General features: G+C 39.2%; 1 protein-coding gene across 1 annotated transcript in view; it reads left to right on the top strand.

Annotated features, from left to right (window-relative positions):
- The window catches only part of RASGRF2 (Ras protein-specific guanine nucleotide-releasing factor 2), a gene marked incomplete at its 5' end in the record, with an annotated part of 62,626 nt that overhangs the window by 24,719 nt on the left and 18,691 nt on the right, over positions 1-19,216 (top strand). Inside the window, one exon of the mRNA XM_010142401.1 lies at positions 10,725-10,831. Within this exon, the coding sequence (XP_010140703.1) occupies positions 10,725-10,831 (107 nt within the window). The remainder of the gene's footprint in view (positions 1-10,724; positions 10,832-19,216) is intronic.

Below are 19,216 nucleotides of genomic sequence, written 5' to 3'. Positions count from 1 at the left end.
TAGGGAAAACTCTCTCTTTCACAAACATGTACAAGCAAACTGGCACTGCAAGAAAAATTCCTTTCTTCATCTAAGCAATGAGGCTAGTACAGTCCCTGTTCTTGCACCACAAAATAGATCACCACAATACTACACGACTGATTGGATGGGATGTGTTGAATATGTATTTTCCAGTGGTTTAGTTGAGCTTCTCTGGCAGTCTCTTCGGTGGTATTTCCCTCTGCTCTCAGAAGCTGAGGAGGAGAGAAGCTGGAATGAAGCTGTGACTGCTGTGTACAGTAAACCAGCCGTCGTATGTTGACATTGCAAGTAGGGTGTTTGACCAAAAGGTCTAGGTTTATAATGAGGGCAGGTTTGTTTAGACTTCCTATTATCCTCCTCACATTTGTTGCACCTGGTGGTGTGCATGGGGTGGGGACAGAAGTTTTGGGAGGGTTTTTTGTGGTTGTTTTTTTTCTTTCTTTCTTTTTTCCCCTGAGCCTTAGTGTGGCTTGCATAATTTATAATTGTTTATGCTACTACTGAGTTCCTTGATTTGTGGCCCAGTCGTAAATGGCCTGGAAGCTGCTTATGAGATGGACATTTGTTCAGAGATTTTTTTACATGCATCCTGCCAATTCTTATTTTGCATGACAGTCAACTATCTGATCACAGATGGTCTGAAAAATGATACATTTGGCTCTTTGCAATTATCGCCTTCTTTCCATTTAACCTTTCCTCCTATTGTCATTAAAAAATATGAATAATTATGCAAACTGCTTCCTTTAGCTTATGTGAAAATCCCAGACTAACTAAAGCAAAAATTCCAGAAGCATTTTTGCAGTGTTCTGTTTCTAGCTGTACTTTGCCGTAAACTTATTTTAAACTTTCCTTTATGGCAGGGCAGACTTTAAAATACTCTTAAAGGTTTGAAAGCTTACATTAAATAGTTCTTGAAAAGACTCTGAGCATTTTGCAAAAAAGATACTGCTGATTGAGCAGGTTGAGAGTATAGACAATGTTTAATTAAAGAAGTTAACTAAACTAGAAATCACTTGAAATGCAGAAATAATACATCAGCATGTAAAAATTGCTTATATGATCCCTGAATACTAAGAAACATAGCAGGAACACAGGCAAACACACTTGGCTGATGTGCAAATTGAAAGAACTATCAGCTGCAGTGTTGCCATTCTTGTCATTGTTCTTGGAAGATAATTCAAACATTACTTCAGTAAAAAAAAAAAGGTGTCTAAGGTGGACTAAAGCAGTCACAAATAAAATTACTAAGATAGGTTATTCAAAAAGGCTTTTCTTCTTTGTCAATTGTTGCCTGTAGTTCTTTTACATAAATAAGTCACAGGAAAAAACTCTGCTGTCACATTGAACATCCTTCATGATATTCTGCAATCTGTAAACACAACTGGCAACAACAGCCTTTGAAATTCTGGATCTGTTCTTTTCTAGAGATATCTATAAACAAAGGCATGATATTTGGATGGTTTCACCCAAGACTTCACTAGAAAAACTTTTTTATATATGCATGCGCGTACGCACACCTCTTGCATGCAAACAAATATGATTTTGAACATGTGTACAGGTACACCTAAATTTAGTATTAGATTTTGGTGATGACATTAACTCCTTGTTGGCTCTCTTTGCTGTTGCTGACAGAAGAAAAGAACAGGATGTCGTCCAGTGGTAATAGAGTCACTGCTACTTGTGGACAATAGGTCCTACGGATACCCATTCCCTGTGTTATTTCAGCATATGTAAATGCTACTGCATGAACATGCTTTTTTCTCTGTTTAGTAGAGAAATAACCATGCCAAAAATAAAAATGCAATGCTGTATTGCTGCTGAATTTTAGCTAAAAAAAAAAATCAGACACTTTGATATTTTTTACTTCTGTAATGAGTTAGGGATTTTCAATAACAAATTCTGTAAGTCGTAACTCCAAGTCTGTTTGCAGTGCTCAGCAATTTTTAAATGTTTTCTTCCACATGTGAGACTCTGATATGGTCTCCTGAGAGAATATCTCCAGTAAAAGAACGTAAGTCCGAAGAATGTGTATATCTATAGCATGAACCCTGTTTTTAAGGATTTTTAAAGTCCAAATTTTCAAATTTGAACAGTTCTTTGAGTTTAAAGGAGTATTTTCATTCATTGCAGTACTCATGTTTTAACCATATAATCTCATAGTTTATCATAATTCTCAGAACAACCTTAATATTAATGTTAGGAGTTAGAATAGTATCTTGATTTTAAGCATGTTCTTTAGCCACTTACCCTTTTTTCCCATCCATTAAGCTAAAATTATATCACTGGATTGATGTATTTTTAGACTTCTGGATTTAGTTCAAGTTTACAGCCTAATCATGACATAACTGCTTTATCTCAACATTGTCTTTAAATTTGTCTGATTAGAAAAAGCCTTTATAAAGCAAGAGACATATAAAAATAGTTGTCCAACCTTTCCCTTAAATATTTTGCAGAAATTAAACACAGTCACTGTAGCTCTATCTGTGTTACGCTATTGTATATCAGCTGGTGCATGTGAATCCATGGGATTTACCTTACTAAGACTATAATCCCTTGACTTGATTTGATAGTTAGATTGTATTTGTGGTGGAGGCTTTAGGCAGAAGAATCAAATACATCCTCGGAATTATTTCTGACGTGGGTGGTTACCACAGGGATTTTCAGTGGCATATTTCTTAGAACAAAATGATTTCATATCTCCCAAGGACCCATGAAAGTGAACTTAAAAGCATGAAATACATTGGACACTTGATTTCTTCTGCTTTTAATAGTCACTTCTTCTGATGCTGTATGAGTTAATAACCCTTTGTGAAGCAAACTCAAACCCTGGCATAGTGAACAATTAACTATGCCTCTTACTTAAACTAGAGCCCTTATATCATGGCTAGACTTGATAGCTCCTACTTTCAAGCCTCTGACTGCTCACAGGACCTGCTCCATTATAAATCTGAATGTGCACATTTTATAATTAAAAAGAAGGGGGGGGAGAACTGTATTACTGATGAAATACATTCTGCTGTGTGCAGTGAGTGCGAGTTCATCTTTATGCTTTTTCTCATCTCTGTGAATACGGTCTTCTTTTCCACCTTCTCCGTTCTTCAGCCTGCTAGTGTACAGCAGCATATTATAATTAAAGGAATTAAAGAGGGCAGAATCATTGGCAGTTTAGATATCTTATCAGTATTAGGCTACTTGCTCTCTGACACATTTCTGTGAAAATGTGGAAACCAAATTACTTTCTTGAGAATGTGTGACCAACAAAGAAGTTTGGCCAGTCAAACTTCTTTAGTTATCTCAAGTAAAACTTTTTAGAATTAGGGTTTTCTCTGCCGCATATATATTGGGAAGGCTTTTCTTTTGTGCTGCAAATACTGGAGAGACTTTTTCAGTTTTAATCTGTGGATGAAAACTGCTCTGATCCAAGCCTGGGGCTTGTATTTATTCTTTATCCAGGTCAGAAAGTAACACTAATGCTTGCCAAGCCTTAGCTTTCAGGATTTGAGCCAGGCTGAACCATGAAACTGGCAAACAACTCATGAGCATGTTTATCAGAAGGAAAGAAAAAGCCCAAACCCCACAAGACAGAAAACTACATTTGACACTTCTTTAGATTATTTGTCATCTGTCTCTTGAACCATTAATGTTTCCCTTCCATCTCCCTGGCACTTGCTGAAGTCACTCTTCATAACTTCGGACAACTTACCCCTAAATATTGTGAACAGAATTCTTTGTATATGTAGGTGAACCCTTAAAAATAGATGAATCGTCAAAACATTTGACAGATTAATTACTGTGGTCAGGAATTGCGTGCTGCTGTATTAATGCAGCCAAATGAAATGGAGAGAATACAGTCTAGTTCCTGTGACTAGACTGAGAGATTTTGACATCTTAAGTGAAATAGAAAAGCAAATGTGGATCATTTAGTATCTTTAACATACCCACTGCAGAGTTTAACATAATACAAGTGTTCCTCTTGGGTGAGGTGAATTTTAAAGAGGAAATAATGTAAATTGCTGATAGAGTCTGATTTTTTCAGTAGAACAAGAAAAAGCAGGACAGGATTTTTTTTATGGGGACTTCTTGGTAGCTTTTGAGGGGAGGGTCAGTTCTCTGTCTCACATTGACATGTGATGAGTTCTTCGGATCTGGTCATGAGTGCAGCAAATCCAAAGGTGGACACACCGTCACATCCACCTGCAGTCTTTGATTACCTGTGGATTTTTGCTTTATAAATTAGCTAGGTAAGGATGTCTACACTGAAAAGTGCTTTAGACTTCCACATAAAATGGTTTCTGTGTACAAGGTATTGACATCATTTAATCTGTTTTTGTCCACAAGTGTTGAGATTTATATCTATTCAGCACCTTTTTAAAAAATCTTTGGTGGTAGTGGAAGCTATAAATATATTAGTTTTTATTACAGTGCACATAAAAACACCCGAAAGTGAAACTGGACTTTGCATAACATAATCTGAAGACAGGTACATGAACAATATGATTAAATTATATTGAAAGAAATAATTCACTCAAACTAGCAATGCTGGCAGGTTAACATTGTGTTTGACAGCATGTGGTAACAGCTCTGCATCACCATTATGTGAAGAAACTATTTCTGAAAGCAGCATATAGTAATCTCAACAGATAGTGGGGAAAAACGCCACTTCAAAGTAGCTTCACTGAAGCAGCTGCCCACTAAGATGATTAATGATTAGAAATACTGATGATATTTCAAATGTAGAAACACCACTTCCTTCAGAAGGCAAACAGATATTCACCGTGGAGTGTTTCGGGTTATTTCACCATGAAGTCTGGAATCGGGCAGTTCTAGCCAGAATCCTAATTAAAACATTGCAAAGGTTGGCATCCTGCTAGATGGGCCCCTTTACCTCTCTCCTCTCCTGGAACCACGGTCAAGATGAACTCAGAAGTAATCATGCTTACTTCCCCCTGATTTAAGTGTACTGCTATGTGTGGTTAGCCCCCCAACCAGTCAATGCCAAGGATAACACACTCTAAGAAGGACAGCTTCAAAACTGCCCCTTTTAAAGGTTCTTTCTGCAAGCTAGATGAAATTTCATCAAGGGTTGGGGAAGAGTGGCTGGAAAACTGCCCAGCAGAAAAGAACCTGGGGGTGTTGGTTGACAGCCAACTACATATGGGCCAGCAGTGTGCCCAGGTGGCCAAAAAGGCCAACAGCATCCTGTATCTGTCAGAAACAGTGTGGCCAGCAGGAGGAGGGGAGTGATTGCCTTCCTGTACTAGGCACTAGTGAGGCCACACCTTGAGTACTGTCCAGTTTTGGGCCCTCACTACAAGAAGGACATTGAGATGCTGGGCTGTGTACAGGGAAGGGCAACAAAGCTGGTGAAGGGTCTAGACCACAAGAGTTATGAGGAGCAGTTGAGGGCACTGGGCTTATTTAGCCTGGAGAAAAGGAGGCAGAGGGGAGACCTTATTGCTCTCTATGACCACCTGATAGGAGGTTGTAGTGAGGTGGGGTTGGTCTTTTCTCCCAAGTAAGAATTGATAGGGTGCTCTCTGAGATATGTCTTGGAGGTGTGATGAAACCCTTGTTCCTTGCAGATCAACATCTGACCTGAAGCCTTGGCTCCCAATTCTAGTCTGTGGGTCAGCACCCTTCCTTTTAGCAGCCTACAGGGGTTAAACCCATGTTGTGCACTGGGCTCTTTGAAATATTCATAAAGAAATATGGAACAGTTTGAGTTGTCATGATGGCTCAGGTTATTGTTTAGAGTTACATTAGGAGAGGATTAGGTGGACAGAAAGAGGGAGAAGGAAATAAGGAGCAGGACTAAAGCTTATGTATTAGAAGGAATTTGCAATGTGAAAAGTACAGGGACCACTGATGTCACTATCAAAGTTCTTTGATGCCTACTTGGATAGATTCTTCGGTGGTTTCATTAGATCTTAGTCTGTGGTCCCTTCCCCTTTGCAGTTTCTGTCCCAAAGTCCACATGGATTTGAAAGTCATGAGGAGCAAAACCAGTGCTAGCCAAGGACTTGTCCTTGCATATTCTGCTTGTATATTAATGCAACTGTGGCAATAAGTTTTTACTGGGGTTTTTTTTAGTGTTTTGTTTAGACCTTTTCTATCAAATTTGCAAGACCAAAAAATAACAGTGATTATTGATCTTGCCTGTTTGCAGATGACATTTTTAATATTTTTTCTGATCTTTGTAAGATCCAGAAATTAATAGCACTCTTCTGTGCAATTTGAATGCTCTTGGGTAGATCTTCTCTTACATAATTTCTCTTTCTGGTTTATGAGAAGATCTATTCAGCAGCTGTAAGAACTACTGAGATTTCTTTTGCTTTCACCTTCAATATTCACTAACTTTTCTTTAGGTTAATAATATGACATACTATCAGGAATTACACAATCCAGTGCTTTAAATGGTAGCATTTTACTGTTCCTGAAATTCCTAAATTACTGAGTGATCTCCCTGTCCTTCTCTCAACCCGTGAGCCTTTCTGTGTGCCAGGTGCTCACCAAAGCTGCTTTATCGCTTCCCTCCTCCACTGGACAGGGGAGAGAAAACAGAACAAAAGGCTCGCGGGTTGAGAGAAGGATGGGGAGATCACTCAGTAATAACCATCATGGGCAAAGAGACGACTCAGGGGAGTTAGTTACATTTATTACCAATCAAATCAGATTAGGATAATAAGAAAATAAGAGTAAAATCACCTTCCCCCCACCCCTCCCTTCTTCCCAGACTTAACTTGACTCCCAGTTTTCTCTATCTCCTCTCCTGCCAGCAGTACAGGGGCATGGGGAATGGGGATTGTGGTCAGTTCATCACACGATGTCTTCCCTCCTCCTTCCTGCTGGGGGGAGAACTCCTCACACTCTTCCCCTGCTACAGCGTGGGGTCCTCCAACAGGTTATAGTTCTTCAGGAACTGCTCCAGCATGGTTCCCTTCTACAGGGTGCAGTCCTTAAGGAACAGACTACTCCAGCATGGGCTTTCCATAGGGTCACAGCCTCCTTCGGGCATCCACCTGCTCTGGTGTGGGGTCCTTCATGGGCTGAAGGTTTATACTTGCTCCTCCATGGACCTCCGTGGGCTGCAGAGGGACAACTTGCCCCACCGTGGTCTTCACCATGGGCTGCAGGGGAACCTCTGCTCTGGTGGCTGGAGCACCTCCCTGCTTCCTTCACTGACCTTGGTATAGCTCACTCTTTCACCTGTTCTCACTCCTCTCTCTGGCTGCTGTTGCATAGCAAGTTTTTACCTACATCTTAAATATGTTATCACAGAGGTGCTGCCATTGTTGCTGATTGACTCCCCCTTGGCCAGCAGCAGCTCCGTCTTGGAACTAGCTGGCATTGGCTATATCAGACATGGGGGAGTCTTCTAGCAGCTTCTCACAGAAGCCACTGCTGTAGCCCTCCCACTACCAAAACCTTGCCATGCAAATGGAGACGTGCAATTCCTTCTGCAGTGTAAGTTTATCACTGGATCTAGCTGAGATGGAGTTAGTTTTCCCCATAGCAGCTCTCACAGCGCTGTGCTTTGTATTGATAGCTAGAAAGGTGTTTGTAGCCAGTGTTTTGGCTACTGCTGAGCAGTGCTGGCACAGCAAGCAAGGCTGTTTCTCCAACATTCACCCCCACCAGCAGGTTGGGGGTGAGCAAGATCTTGGGAGGAGACACAGCCAGGACATCTGACCCAAACTGACCAAGGTATATTCCATACCAATGATGTCTGCTCAGCAACAGAAGCTGAGAGAAGGGAGTAGGAGATGTGGCATTTACAATGTTTGTCTTCTGGAGCAACTGCTGTGTGTACTGAAGCCCTATTTTGCAGGAAGTGACTGGATACTGCCTGCTTTCTCTTGCTTCCATTGCTTTTGCTTTATTAAACTGCCTTTATCTTGATCCATGAGTATTTTCCATCTTATTTCCTAGCCCCGCTCTCCTGCTGAGAAGGGAAGTGACAGAGCAGTTCGGTGGGCAACAGGTGTGCAGCGAACTTCTGCAGATGTCTATGCATCTGTCAGTGATGACTTGCACACCTGCATCTTCATGAGGGAGACATCTTCATCTTCATCTCTGTTGTAGTGCAGGTTTTCAGCATTGCCTAGAACATTGTCATCACTTTTTTAAGTGGGAGTATAGTCAATTCTTTTGTCCTGAGCTGCTCCATATTCCTTTCATGTCTATGCAGAGGCATTTACTTGGAAGCAGCACGGCTGATTGTAGAAAAGCAAGAGAGGTTTCTTTTTCTGAACACTACAAGTCCCAGTAGCTTTGTCCTGCTCAAGTCTCAGTTGCCTCAGGAAGGTCCAAGGATTCCACATATTATTCTTCATTAAATCTACCTGAAGTCTACTGTTAGTAAAAAAAAATATTCCTGAGGAAAAACCTTGAGGTAAAGCTAGACATCCAAATAGAAGTACACTAAGCCATTATACAGTGAATAATGGCTGTTCCACTCTGTTCCATTTCCACAAGAAATTGGCATAAACATGATTTTCTTCAAAGTCATTCTGCAGATTTAAGTCTTGGAGAATGGGTGTTGTTTGAGGGTTTTTTGATTGTTTTGCTTCTATAAAGAACATTAAATTACAAATGTTTTGTGAAGAAATAAGGAAATACATCCTAGCTTTCTGAGTTGTTTGGTATTTAAAAACAAGGTCAGAATTAAGTTAATAGATTTCCAGTTTTATTTTGAAAAAAAAAAGACTTTATTTTACTGATTTAGTTATTTATTTGAAGTCTTGTACCTGATGACATACAATGAATCCCTCGCTTGAAGTTAAATTCATATGTGCAACTATGTTCTGCTGATTTCTTTTCTTAGAAAGCTGGACATCTCCATTTATAGGTTTGTGCCTTCAACATTAAGCACTGATTATATAGATGTAAATGAAGATGTTGCAACAAGCTAGTTACTGCTTAAAAATTGATGAAATTCTGAGGACCATAGACGTTTGCTGAACTGATCGCTGCAAGTTTTCCTTTTCCTTTCCTTTATTCTTTTCCTTTCCTTCTTCTGTTCTTTTTACTGCAGACTGGAATCTGTTTCTGTAGGCTCCTTTCTGTTTTCCTTCTAGCTTACTGAAATTTCTTTTCCTTAATGTTACTTTGATAAAGACTCCACTGCTTTAATACATAATTTTCATTGCTAGTTTCATTGCTGCAGTTAAATGGCTAATTGAACAGTTTATAATGTGTATGCTTAATTGCTTCTTCAAGAGGTTAACTGTGAAAGGCACAGAAAATTAACATGAAAAATGTTGCCTATATTACCATTTACTGAGGAAAGCCTTAGAGATTTTGTGTACTTTGCTGCTTATGGGTGATGAAACTCCTGAAGATGTTTTAATATGGCACTTCCTTCGATATTGAATCCTAGATGTCAACTATAGTGTAATATGCCATAGTTTAAAAACTTCCATGAAATATAAACATAGAAAATTCGTTAGGGGTTTGGGGTCCAACTTGCAGTAAAAGATGAAAGACTGCAGTTAAGCTTTTCTTTTCCTGCTTATCTTTTGAGAAATGTAGAGCAGCAATTTGGATTTTTTTGATTGTCGTTATCAAAAATAGAGCAAAATAAATAGTAGTCTCTAACAATACCTTCAGTGGGTTTCTCACACAATAAATAGAAGTTTATCTGCCTTTGCTATTTATAGTAATAGATGGGCTTTAGAACAGATTTGTCACAAAAAGTAGTAAAGTGCTGGTCATAGAGAAGGATGTTTCCAGTTGTCCCCTGGATGCTGCACCAAGTGAAATGGAAAGTAGCACAGATCAAATCTAACAGAAACTTAGAAAAATGTAAACTTCTCAAGTGTATCTTCTGATTTACCAATTTTTTACAGAAATTGTGGTTTTAATGTAATAATTTTATTACTATTAAAATAATGTAATAATTTTATTATCGAGTTGTATTTATGATAGAGCTACAGCAGAATGAGCAGAGGAAGATGCAATAATGTGAATGTAGGAAGAAACTTTCTTGTTTGTTTTTAAAACTATTTTTTTACAAGTAAATATTGCAGTCCAAAAAAAAAAAAAAGTTATCTTTACAATATGAGTGGGGGAAATGCTGGTGTCAGCAAATCTTTGTTTTCAGGCAGGTGGGGTTGTAAATGTGTTTTTTGTATACCTTTCCATTTTCTTGCCACCCCAGTGGAAAAAAAACCCAAATAGCTTATTTGAACAGTCTCTGTTGACTAGTAGAGCCTGTAATGTACTGCTCTTACAAAGGAACATTTCTTGTGTTGAACTTCTTCTCCTCTGTGTTTAAACTACTGCTCTCCCCTATTTCTTTACCACTTCTGAAATTTACCTCTTTCCCCTTTCTAAATCATACTCGCTTCCTTCTATAATCTGCTTGTTTACAGGCCCTGTACATTTTTGGTCTGGTCCTGTTTTTTTACTTTTTCTTCCACGCTGGAGGGAGACCTTGATGCCAATCATGAAGGCAAATACTCTTAACCTCTCTAAAAGTGAATGCTGAGGTGTCTGTATTAGTCATGATGGTTAAGGCTATATTCTACTCATCTTACAGAATTTCAGCAATTTAAATGGTTGTATTTGAAAGCCTGTATAGGTGTCTTGTCTTTTACTACATGTAGATGTTTTATGAGCTTTCAGTTTGCCAAAGTTATTTGTACCATATTTGAATTTTTGCTTCCTTCATTAAATTCAATCTGTGGGTTTTTTTCACACAGGATATAACAATTCCGAACGCATGTGTGACAAGGAGTTCATAATACGCAGAGCAGCCACGAATCGTGTCCTAAATGTCTTGCGCCACTGGGTCTCCAAGCATTCTCAGGTATTCTCCTGTTGCATCCTTCTCTCCATCTGCAACATGTCTATGTTCTCCCCATAAAATATTTTTAGGTAGTGTTGCTGTATGGTGTTGCAGAGATCAAACAGCCTGAAAAGTCAGTGCTGTAAAGACAGAATGGAAAATTAGCTTGTAAAAACACACTGTTAAGCAAGTGAAGAATCCTTCAGCTAGCCTTGCAGAGTTCTCCTGAAAACAGCCAGTCACAACACTATTCCTGGTAACTTTGTGTGTGACTGCTTTACTGTTGTAAAGTGTGTTGAAATGCACAATGAGGAGGTAGGATTGCTCTTCCAGATTGCCAGCATTCGTGCTACAAGCAGCTTGGTTCAGTTACTTTGACTGTGTTAAAATACTTGTGTTTGGACAGAAGTATTTATTAGTGGTGAATTGTGTATGGAAAGAGTCACCAGTCCTTCATGTTGAACCCTCTGCAACCGTGACAGGACTGTGGGTCTGATGCATAATCATAAAACTGTTTTGAGAGAGGAGGAAAAAAAAAAGAATTCTGAGTAGCTAGTAGAATTTCATAGGTAGAAGCATTTTTTAAGCTGTCAAGTGAGACAGACATTGGAAGATTTTGGCATGCATGTAGAAGACTACCAGGAAAATTATTGAAAGAAATAAAGGAGGGAAGGAAAGAACAAACAGAGGAAAGAGGGAAGGAGGGAGGGAAAGGTGGTGTATTTATTTAAGATCAGGTTGTATTTATCACTGTCCTATTCTGATTTGATTAGTGGATTGGTAGTGAATTTAAGTTAAGAGTGACAGCACTTAAGAAGCAAATGAAAGATTTTTGTAAGCCTTAGATAGCTGGTATTTCGTGGAGTTTATAGGCTGCTTTGTCACTACATGCTAATAATCAAGAACACTTGACCTAAAAAGGGTTTATTGCACAGCTAACTGCAGCAATGTCAAACTGTCCTATATCAAACTCAATTCCCTTTTTCCAGGTAAGGTGGCTAATTTTAATAGAGGCCAAGTTTGCTAGAGAATGAAGTCAGTAGAGAATGATTAAGTGGGAAAATTGGTTGTGTTTGAAAAGCTGAACAGCCCAGAAGAGATCAATAGAACCTCTCTTGGTATAATGGGAATGAGTAACCATGCCAAGTTACGGAAACAACCTATGTACACCAAGTTTTCTTTGACTACCTGTTAAATGAAAATCATTGCATGGCAGAATCTTGCGCTGTAACGGGAATGGCACAAGTCAGTTATTACTGTTCTGTGTTGTGATAGAGTACTGTACATGCTCACCATGTCCCTGCCGCAGTTCATACTAACTGCTATGAGCTGAGTTGACCCTCTATACTAATTAAAAGATGGTTAATTAATGTGCTTGTGAAAATGTTGGGAGTCATCAGACTTCTGTCTACATTAAGCTACTGTTTACAGCTAGTTAGACAGAAGTTTTAAGTTTCAGAGCTGACCCTTGTTGATTTGTGATGATTCTTTATCATAAACACAAAGTAGCTGTGAAGAGTGCAAGCTAGCGATTTACCAGAAATATACTTTCTCATCTTAAAAATACAAGTGTTCTCTGTTTCCATTTCAAAAGTACCCATGATATGCAAAAATATAGTATCATCCTGAATACTTTTGCATGTACTTTTCCATAATGTTTACAATTAGAATTCTTTTAAAAATACTAAGAGGACAAAGATAATGAGTAATAGTTCAACTCTGCATTTTCAAAGTGGAAGCTGATACCTGGACTCTCCAGTCTCTCCCTGCCCTTTACTCTTTCCATGATGAAGGTGACAGATTTTAATTCTCTAGGTCTGTTAATCCACTATTCCAGTAGAGCAAATATTTTAAAATGCAAGGGCTTTGAGACAGAAAGTAATAAATGCTACAGCAACAGAGCATGTGATCAGCTTTTTGTGGTTTCTTAAGAGACCAGGGAGAGAGGACGGACAGAAGACTTAAGCAAACCAGAAATGACTGACTAGTACCTGCCAAAAAAATAAGGGACAGGACTGCTTTAAAGAAGACAAGTGAAGAATTACTGTCTGGCCAAAGAATATGAAATGTCGGCAGTAAAGATGTGTAGCCCTGGGAGAGCAGTAGCTCAGAGCCTCATTTTACGATAACAACACAAACTGCAAGCCAGAGAACCCTTAGCCGCCAATGTCTGGTGAAGAAATGCTTATTAGATTTCTAAAATGACAAAACAATGTAAGCATTAAAATTCTATGAGATCAACAGATCTGCCAAAAACTTTATTACATTTTAAGGTATTTATATCTTTCTCTGGCCACTTAGTGCATTTGAGACATCCTTCAACTTCCTGGGCAGCCAAGGGCAAGTTTTACTGCCTTTAAAAAAAAAAAAGGTAAGAAAATGAGTTGATATTTGCAAAGACAAATGTGCAACTCAGTTTATCTGGAAAACAGTGCTAATACTGTTTTCTCTCCACTCAGCTTTGAATTTGCTTTTGCTGCAAAACTTCTCAGCACCAAATAGGCAATTTCTATCATCTGTGGGAGAAGCTTCTCCCCCTGTCTCACAGTCTGGTGGACAGTTCTCATGATGTGCCTGAGATCTCTGTGGTCATTGCTAGCCCCCGTCTCTATAAAAGGTGACTTACTGTGCGTATTTTTTCTGCCAGAATGCCGTCTCCTTATTACTAGATGCAAAGAGAAGCAAAGACATTAGATGGGTAAACTGTGGGGCTTTCTTTAATTCTCTTTTTAGGGTGCAAAATGCAACTACAGGCATGCTTAGCGTTGCAGCATGTGCATAGCTCTGCACCATAACTATCTGGTTTGGTGCTCTTATCCACCAGTGACAGTCAATTTTCTCTGTGTTACTTGTCTGCCTAACTTCACTGATTTATTATGCTCTAGCACCCAGAGCACATGAGATGCTGCACAGTCGCATGAGTGTGTGCTACATTCATAAAAGTATGCAACGTAAAAAGACTAACGTATAACCATCTGTTAAAAACACTCTTACATATATAATCCCACTTAGTTATTCCCTGTCCTCCATCCCTCCCTCAGGGTCCCTTTGGCTTTCTTCAGTGCGCTGCTCTCAAACATATAATAACATGGGTCAGGGTTAGTGTATGAACCAAGGGACAGAAGAATTATCCAAACAAATGGTTCAGAGCCTTGTGTTTACCCATTTTTCTCTAGCAAATCCTTGGCCAGGGTTTGGAGGATCTTTCCTCTGCTGGGCTATGGAATTAATTAGCTTGCAACATTATCAAAACCATAGTTGTGGATCGGGTAGGGCCGGGGTTTTTTAAAGCATGAGGTTTTAAAAATTTATCTGAGTGTGGACAGTATTTAATATGTGAACTTGTCTTTGGCCAGAATACAAGATCATTAACGATTCAGCCTATTCAGTGAGGATGTGCTCTCAGAAAGTGATTTTGTTAGCTTGAAATCATTCTAAACAATGCTTAGAAAAAAGATTCATTATATTTAAAACTTGGGTCAGACATGGTAGGAGACTCACTTAGACTCCAGGTAAAGATATAATGGTAATGCAAGATCTGCAGCCCTTTCAGGAGGGCGGAAGGAACTAATTCATGTCTCCAGGAGCTCCCAAGGCACAAATAAAAATTTGGAAAAAACACATCCTTACATAACGTGACACACATGCAAGCAACAGGAACCAAACCTGTGTTGCTTATAAGCCAAAACCAATACAGCATGAAAGATGGCTTGTTTAGGTTTTCCAGGGTTTTTTCTTTATACTTTTGTCTCTTTCATTCCCTATCCCTTCTCTTTTTTTTCCCTGCTCTTCTCTGTCTTTTTAATTCAGCCACCTACAAGCCAACAAAGCTTTCTTTTTGCCCAAAATAATCAGCAGAATGTTCATGTTTACATTTCATTTTTGAAATGTAATTGAGAGGAACAGCGTGGGATTCTCCTGTTGTAAACAATGAAAACACAAATGACGAGGCAGATAGGCATTGTGAAGATAAGAGTGTTGATGGGAACAGAAAGGGCTCGTGAGGATAAAACTCCCACTGACTCCTGCAGAGAAGGAAAAATAGGAAGGTAAAAGGAGGCCAAGAGAAGAAAATCTTGGTATGATTTTCATTATCCTAGTGAAGTCTTGCAGCCTCATTTTCTTTGTTTAATAATACTTTCTTGTCTCGTATCTGAACACTTGATGTTACAAAATTAAGCCTTTTCTGCTTCTGTGGCAAGCAGATTGAAACCAAGCTTGTCCAAGGAGAAAGCTTTTGCATCTGCTGATAAAGAAAAGGATGCTGGCTTCTCCAGACTTCCCAGTTTTGAGTGACAGCATGCTGCTCATTCCTTTTGGCTTCTTTGAAGATCTCAACTGGAATGAATTAGCAATACTTAACTCTTTCAAACTACATGGCTGATAGGCAGTGCCAGTGAGTTACAAAGTTATTGCAAGACCTGGGGAGCAGACCATGGCTTGAGTTTTGAGATATAGGTCATGATCTCATGCCTGATGCTTGTCCTGCTCCAGCTGTGAAATAATCTACTGCAAATCATTTTATTGCTCATACCAGTGAAGCTGTGTTGGGTTTTCAACAGAAGGTTTTTGCAGATGTAGTTATTGATAGTGCTTAGGGATTATGGGTGACACCTATATACAGAGGATTATTCAAACAAAGATGATTTGTTAGTTAAAAATAGTTTTAGTGCACATGAATGGCCTGTTCCATTTTATACAATGGAATTAAATATAAGATAGTAAAAATTCCTTTATACGAGCCCCACTTGGCTTATGTTTAAAGGCATAAAGTGATGAATATGATGCCTGGCAAAGCTCTAGTAAGTTTATTGTAGAAATGAGAACAAATTATACTTACGCCACACTTATTTTATGATAGCAAGATGTGCCGTGTTTTACATTTCAGATAAGCCCCTAGGATCTATGGCCTCTGCCTTGAAACAACAAATAAATTTCTGGGATTCTTTCTGAAATAAACGGACATCATGATACAAATTGCAAACCGAAGAAACAGAGAGGTTGCCCCACACAGAGGCAGAGGAAGGGAACCCTGAGTGAGCCTTCCAGCATGATGTTGGTCACTTAGTGAGAAAGTCCAGTTTGCATAAACGTATGCCCTTCGCAGAACACAGTTATGTATTGAATAGTAATGCACTTAATTGCTGCTACACTCTGTCCAAACATCGCAGAAGTGTAAGAGTCTGCTATACCATGACCCTTCAGGAAACGTGAGTCACCCCTAGAACAGTACCCAAGCTTGCAGTCAGTCAAACTAATTAGTGGTACTCTGCACGCACTTCTGCCAGAGTCTGACAGGTCCTCCCTCACTAAGGTCTTCCTGCAAAGCTCTTGAATGCACTAAATCCCAGGACTTAGAGGCAGGGATGTCACATCTCTTACATGTTCTGAATGCTTTAATCTGACAATACGTAATGGGTAGATTCTTCTCTCAAGGTTTCTTTGTACTACAAGGTTGTGTAGTGCTTTGATAAGGAGAGGTGTGTAGTGTAGGTTGTATTGTATTGCATAGTGTGTTGTATTGACTGAGAATTATTCAGTCATGCTATTAACATTGCTCGTACTTTTAACCTGATTATATTCCATTAGGAGTGACAGGCTCAGGCTGAAACTATCGAATTAAGACTGGCACTCTTTCCCAAATGATGCTTGTCTCGTCGCACTTGAAACTAACTGGAAGACAAAGCTGTTGTCCTGTGCTTGCTTCTTGTAGTAAGCCAGGCTTGTGTCAAGTTCAGGGATGAATTTCCCTGATAGTCAGTTATAATATCTTTTATCTCTGCCTTCCACATGTGTAAATGTTTTGTTGCAGGTGAATTTATAAACAGTTCACTCAGCACAATTGTATGCGATAGTTGAAGTGCGCTTTTATGCTGGAAAGTTAAATGTTGTTGTAGAGAACTGAAACACTGAAGTAACTTCAGTGAACTCTGATAAGAGTTTGATCTGCTGTGTACAAGATTAAGAGTCACTCCACTGATGCCATTGAAATAATTATCTGTTTACATTTTGGCATGAGAGCAGATGTATTAAAATTGTGAGGCAAACCCCATCTATTTAAAAATATTTCAAATTCCTTATAAACAGTCTTTCAATAGATCTTTCTCCCCTCCCACTTCTTCCTTCCCTACTTGCCCTGTTTTCTGTAGTCCTTATCACTGAGGTACTCAAGTATAAATTAGGTTCTCAGGTTTTAGCTCCTTTGTATTTGTCTGGGTTATTCAATGTTTCCTCACATTGTTTAAATGAAGAATGTTTCCTTTCACTTAGGAAAAGCTTTGGGGGTTTCACTGAGCATGTGTCAAAACTTGAAAATGATATTGTCTGTATAAACCACTGACGGTGGCTCTGCATGTATAGCTGTACCTCACCAAAGTAGCTAAGTTTTGGTTTTGTTTTTTTTTTGCTTGCTTGCTTCCTACTGCCTCTGCTGCAGTCTTTTTTCTTCTGGCCGGTGATTCCAAATCCATCATGTCTTCTTTTGGTTTTTTCTTGTTGGTTTCTTTTTGTTGTTGTTTTTTGCTCAACTGGAATAGTTTGCTTCTGAAGCACTTCTCAGACTGCAGCACAGCTTTCCTAGCTCTCCCTGACAAAGGAATGGGCTTGCACTTTAATGGAGCACACCGCTGTCTAATCCTGTGCATGGTGGAGATCAGCAGGCTGGTTATGAGTCTGCTTACAATGTAATCATGCTGACTGTGGTGCTCTGTAGTAACAAAGGAGGGCTTTGTTTTCACAGTGCGGGTGGGTGACAGCAAAATTAATACACGTCTCTGTTGCTGCAGTCTTCTACTGCTGGAAACTTCATTAAGTGGCGCTGAACATGGTGCACAGTGCTTTTGATTGGCTGGGAACTTCATACATCCTATTCTTATCCTAGGTGACTCCAGGGCAGACCTCCTACTTAACTCATCAGCTGTCATTTTTTTCTATTTATGCACATTTAATAAGTGGGTTTGCAGAATAAATATTAAATAAATAGGGAAGAAATATCTTTTCCCGTTACTATTTTCCTTGGAAATCTAAGTTGATTTCTCTGCTTTGGTCCAATGAAAATCTGAATAAGGCCCACAGATCTTTAGGCTACTGTGAAATCTAAAGCATATTAGAAGTATGTGCCCTCTCATGAAGGATGAGACCACTCTCCAATTGAAATGTGCCTGCTGGAAAATTGAGTAGCTCTTGTCTGACCGACTGTATTCCTTCTGTCGTACATAAATTTCAACTAAAAGTCTCTTTGAACGTTGGGCTAGTCTAACACTTGCAGCAATTTAAATGTAAGCCAGTGTAGTGGGTTTAATCAGGTTTGCCAGCCTTCTTCACTGATGAGGATGGGGCAGGGTCTTGTTGCAAGTCCTTCCAATGGCTGGAAGAAATAGTGAAATGCATTAACAGGTGATACAACAGCTAAAAATGTCACAACGGTCATCTAAAATTATATCTAGAGGTGTGATATACATGTATACAGTGTGTCTAGACCTATGTATAACTACATGTAGATCTGTGTGTACCTATACTATAGATATACATGTGTAATTTATTAACATATATTCATAAATAACACCCATAAAACAGATAGATACAATCTGCATATATTTGTAGTTATCTGTAAATTATAGTTTGCATTCGTTGCTAAGTGTTTGGGGGTTTGTATAATTCTTATGTTAACCTTTCGAGATAAAGTATACGTACATGTTTAAGTGCAATGATTCCCTAGATTTTTTGATATATTGCTCATCTCACTGGAGTCTGCTAGATTCCAGTAACCCCTAGATCATGAACTTCAGTGGGAAAACAGCTTAGCTCTCCAGTTTTTTTCTGAATCCCACCTTTTTTCTTTCCTTTTTTTTTTTTCTTCCTCACATTCTAAGAAGCAGCTGGCACATGGCTATGAAAAAGGGTATCTCCAGACTCAACAAAAGAGATTTTGGGCAGTAAGACAACAGCTGCAGAAACTGCATGGACATAGGGCCAGGTCTGTCCTATGGGAAGGCTGCTCTGTTAAGTGACATCTTTGGACTGGGATCAGGCTGGCGTGGAGGTGTGGCAGCAGCTGGGGCCGAAGGAGTCACACAAATGAAAGCATTCTGTGTCTATTGCTAATCAGCCCCTGTCATCCATGATAGTTGGGCTGGCTAGGCTGATAGAAGATCTGGGGCTTCTCAGTTTCCTGAGGTTAGAGAAGTGAATTTTTCCACTATGGAGTTTCTTCCAAAGCCAGTGTAACTGAAGTGGAAGAAAGCCCTTACCCTTGGAACTAAGTGCTTATGTAGCTTGTCAACAGTGTCAGCAATTCCAGGACTACTGTCTTGTGGAGATTACTAAACAGACATTCAATGTATTGATTCTCATTACTTATAAGAATTAACTTGTAAACATGTGAAAACTGGAAATCCATTTTTCCTG

The sequence above is a fragment of the Buceros rhinoceros genome, unplaced genomic scaffold (genome assembly GCF_000710305.1).
Source record: "Buceros rhinoceros silvestris isolate BGI_N320 unplaced genomic scaffold, ASM71030v1 scaffold14448, whole genome shotgun sequence".
Taxonomy (NCBI): domain Eukaryota; kingdom Metazoa; phylum Chordata; class Aves; order Bucerotiformes; family Bucerotidae; genus Buceros; species Buceros rhinoceros.
This window is presented reverse-complemented; position numbering and strand designations above follow the sequence as displayed.